Source organism: Cariama cristata, unplaced genomic scaffold (assembly GCF_000690535.1).
Source record: "Cariama cristata isolate BGI_N322 unplaced genomic scaffold, ASM69053v1 scaffold8409, whole genome shotgun sequence".
Taxonomy (NCBI): Eukaryota; Metazoa; Chordata; class Aves; order Cariamiformes; family Cariamidae; genus Cariama; species Cariama cristata.
This window is the reverse complement of record NW_009636300.1, coordinates 21,589-25,662: the sequence shown is the minus strand read 5'-3', so window position 1 is coordinate 25,662 and position 4,074 is coordinate 21,589. Positions and strand designations below refer to the sequence as shown.

The 4,074-nt window shown below is 57.4% G+C and overlaps 1 protein-coding gene across 1 annotated transcript in view; it reads left to right on the top strand.

The window, feature by feature from the left end:
• The first annotated feature begins 354 nt into the window (after positions 1 to 354).
• Positions 355 to 4,074, top strand: part of DLK2 (delta-like 2 homolog (Drosophila)) — a 6,176-nt gene continuing 2,456 nt past the window's right edge. The window contains exons 1-2 of the mRNA XM_009707881.1: positions 355 to 427; positions 2,022 to 2,085. Of these exons, the coding sequence (XP_009706183.1) occupies positions 355 to 427; positions 2,022 to 2,085 (137 nt within the window). The remainder of the gene's footprint in view (positions 428 to 2,021; positions 2,086 to 4,074) is intronic.

Genomic DNA, 4,074 nt, shown 5'->3' with positions numbered 1-4,074 from the left:
GGCTTCTGCTCTCTCGACAGCAGCTAGCAGGGGCAGCTGCTCCAAGATGGGGTGTAACAGCCTGAGCTATTACGCGTTCAGGATTGAGTGTGCACACTCGGTTCTCCTGCACGTACATTTTAAAAGGCCTTTTTGATTCTTAGCGCTCCAGTGTTGCCTTAGAGGAAGGAGTCTGGGAGGACAGAGAGGAGTGCGGTGACAGGTCTGTACAAAACTGGATGTTTCAACTCAAAACTCCCAGATAGCGGAGAGGAAGGGATGCGTGAAGTGAAGCTGCGGTGTGAGCCAGGGGATTTTTCTGAGCTTGCTCTTTTTCTCTCTGTAGGTGTTCATCTCGGTGGGGCCACGCTGACCATGCTCAGGAGCTTCTGTCTCCAGCTCATGTCCTTGCTTTGGATCCTCTTAGCCCATCACCAGCTTGCCCAAGGTGAGTCGCTGTAGACGTAGGTCCTTCCCTTTTGTATCCATCTTTCCAAACCTGTCCTTGGCATTGCTGAAGTCTCCTCAGTTTTCCATGCAAAATAGAACTGGCCTGATGTGGAAGACCAGACAAAGCTGCTCAGACATCCAGCACTGGGAGGGTGACTGGTGGCAACTGCAGAGACCCTCGCTGCGGTGCCCACAGGGGCGGCAGTGCCTGAGCAGACGGGCGGTGAGATGTCCCGCTGCTCTGCCTCTCTCAGTTAGGGTGAATGGGTCCCTGAAGCGAGGAGCCTGTTTGAGGAAGCAGGGCAGGGGGGAAAGAAGACCCCAAAACTGAAGAGCTAATCCTGGATCCTGTGAGACAAAATCCCTTCCCAAAGATTAGTTTGTTCTTCCCCTGCTCCAGATAAGCAATGAATTCCCAAAGCCATCTGCCGGGAGAGAGGGTTACAAATTGGAAAAGCGACGATACCCAGGCTCGAGCAGTCCCAGGGTGCTGCTCCAGCTCCACGGTGGCTTGTTTTGGGAGGTTTTTACCCTGAGCAGTGGGACTTGCGGTCTCGCTGCAGCAAAAACGCATGCGTGGGGGATTTCTCCCCCTGCTCGCTCCCTAGGCAGCACATCACGGGCCTGGGGAAAGCCTGAGCGCTCCTCTTGGCATGGGGGCTTTAACCTGCCCCGGTCCGGGATGGAGGGGCTCGGTCAGGTAAGGGCGTTCATCTCCTGGGCCTGGCCTGGGGTCACCCTGAGCTCCTGGGGAAACCCCCTGCCTCCTCACATCTGCTCTGACTCTACTGCCCGTGGAGCTGGAGCGAGCCAGCTCCCCGTGGGGCCGAGATGCAAACAAGCGATCGGGGAGAGGAGGAAGGAAGGCTGGAGAAAGCAGGCCAGCGCCGAGTGGAGGATGAGAAGTGGCACGATGAGGCCCTGGCTCAGTTACAGCTTCTGTGGCCTTTAAATAAATAAACAGAACTGGATACCTGGCCCCATGCGATGCCCGGTCCTGCCTTCCCGTGCCGGAGCGGGAGTGCTGGCAGCTGGGTCTTGGCAGAGGGAAGGAGCCCCTACCGAATCGCTCCGTGCCAACAGCTGTCCCTGGGGATGGGGACATCCTGGGAGGTAAAGAGGAGCCATTCTTTCCATTTCCATCCTTGGTCCCTTTGTGCCCCTGGCAGTGCCTGGCCCTGAGCTTTCCCACCATACTTGCTGGACGACTGTGGGACCCAGATCCCAGGCGGGTCAGGCTCTGTTACACGGGTTGCCTTAATGCACAGGCAACCCCAGAAGGGCCCAAAGTCTAAGGGAGGCAGCAGGGAGAGGGTGGGGAAGACGATCAGAGAGCGGGTAGTTTTGAAGCAGGGTCCCATTTCTCAATAAAGGCAGTGTTACCGCTGCTTGGGTGACTGCAATCCTCATCTCTCGTGTGGCATCCAGCCAGCCGCCGAAAGGAAGGTCCCCCACCTTACAGCTCTGGGGAAGGGCAGGCTGCGCACTTAGGAAGGAAAAAAAAAAAGCTGTGAGCCAGCAGGGCCATGGGCAGATCCGGAGTCACCTTTGGTCTCTGCTTAACCCAACTCCCCCCATCTCCTGCCTTGTAGGTGATGACTGCAGCGAGCGCTGTAATCTCGCCCACGGCTGCTGTGACCAGGATGGGAAGTGCAGGTACGGCTTGTCCTTGGCTCTCTGCGCCGGCTGCCCCTCACCATCACTGCTCTCCCTCCTTTGATGCCTACACCCCTGCCCTGAGTTGAAGTGCCTCCTCCTTTGCTCCCCCACACCTGGAATCGATGACTTTGTTCTCTTTTTACCTGGACACCCTCTGGAGTGGGAGATTTTGATCTCTCAACTGGTCCCCTCCAGCCTGTGCTCCAATCCTTCCAGGGTCCCCCCCCACCACACACTGACCGATATCGTTCTGCTGTGCCCTTTTTGTCTAGATGGGAGCTTAGGACAGCCCGGCCATGCCTGGGTGATGGGAGGCAGCCTTCAGGCTCAGATACGATGGGGAAAGTCATCAGGCAGCAGGGCAGGCTTGGAGGTCGGCCAGCTTGCTTGGCCTCCTCACTGGTCGAGACAGGGGTGCTCTCCTTGGGGACGTGGACTAGAAGAGCTGCCAGCGTGCACATAAATGTCTGAGGGCATCAGGGGTCCCCTCTCAGAAGCTTGGGCTGTGGTGGGAATCTCCAGGTATTTCCAGCAAGCTGGGAGCTACTGCAGCAGAAGTGCGTGCGTAATCCCTGGCATCCCAGCTCCAGCTGGTGCCCAGATCCCCCAGGGGCAAAGCTCAGAGCCTGACCCCGCACTTCAGCCTGGGAGGCAACCAGGGCAGCCACGGCCCCAGACACTGCCTCTCGTCCCACCGTAGGGCCACCCAAGGCCCCCATCCTGCACGGCAGCCCCAGGAGGAGCAGGATGCTTCGGGCTGGCCCGGCCACTTGTGCTGCAAGGGGACAGGCTGGCCACCGCACCCTTCTCCTCGCCGGGACATGCTCAGCCCCCAGGGCCCGACCCCTTGTGCTGCAAGGGGACAGGCTGCCCACCGCCCCGTTCTCCTCGCCGGGACATGCTCAGCCCCCAGTGTCACACCGTGCCTGGGCCACTCGTTCTTGCCTAATGGAGCAGACATGGCGTGGTGGTGACCGGAGCGTTTGCTGAACCCTTCAGCAGCGTGGCAGTACCCCATTGAAATCACCCCAAACTCAGGAAGACTCGGCCCCTTACCTGGCCCCCTCCCTGGTAATTTTTAGGTTGGCCATCTCCCTTTTTAGAGAAGGGGAAGAGTTGACGGTGCCCGCTCCCTGTGGGTACTGGGGGGTAGGGGTGCCAACAGCCCTCTGTAAGCTCACGGCTGTCCAGGTATGAATGCATTTCCCCAGACTCTTATCAGGTACATGATATTGCCTCCATTCCTGTCAAAAAAGCCTCTAATGAATATATTTTAACCCTTTTCCTCATCTCTCTGGAACAACCTGCAGTGACAACAGCCAGTCCAAGTTAGAAAGTGCAGCCTCGGACCAGCCTGGCCAAGCTGCAGTCACCACACGCCGCATTGAAACGAGCCCCAGCCACGAAAACAAACCCCCTTGCTTACTCTAGAGACCGCGTTGGTTTTGTTAGGTTTAATTTCGTGCTGGTTTGAGTACAGCTTTTGTCGCGGCTGGTACCACCTCCACTCAGCTCTCATCTTGTTGTCACTTGCTTTCCCCCTTGGAGCTGGCAGGTCTGAGGGAAGCCACGGGAGCAACGCAGCTTGGCTTTGCTTAGCCATCGCCACTGCCCCGCTCTTCTGGGGCCAGAAGGCTTGTTGTGCGCTGTGGGTTTTCCCATCATAGAGACATGGAATGGTTTGGGTTGGAAGGGACCTTTAAGGGTTATCTAGTCCAACCCCCCCTGCAATGAGCAGGGACATCTTCAACTCAGTTGGGTTGCTCAGAGCCTCGTCCAGCCTGACCTGGAATGTGTCCAGGGATGGGGCATCGACCACCTCTCTGGGTAACCTGCGCCAGTCTCACCACCCTCATTGTGAAAAATTTCTTTCTTGTATCTAGTCTGAATCTACCTTCCTTTCGTTTAAAGCCCTTGCCCCTTGTCCTATCACTCCATGCCCTTGTCAAAAGCACCTCCCCAGCATTCTTCTTGGCCGCTTTAGGT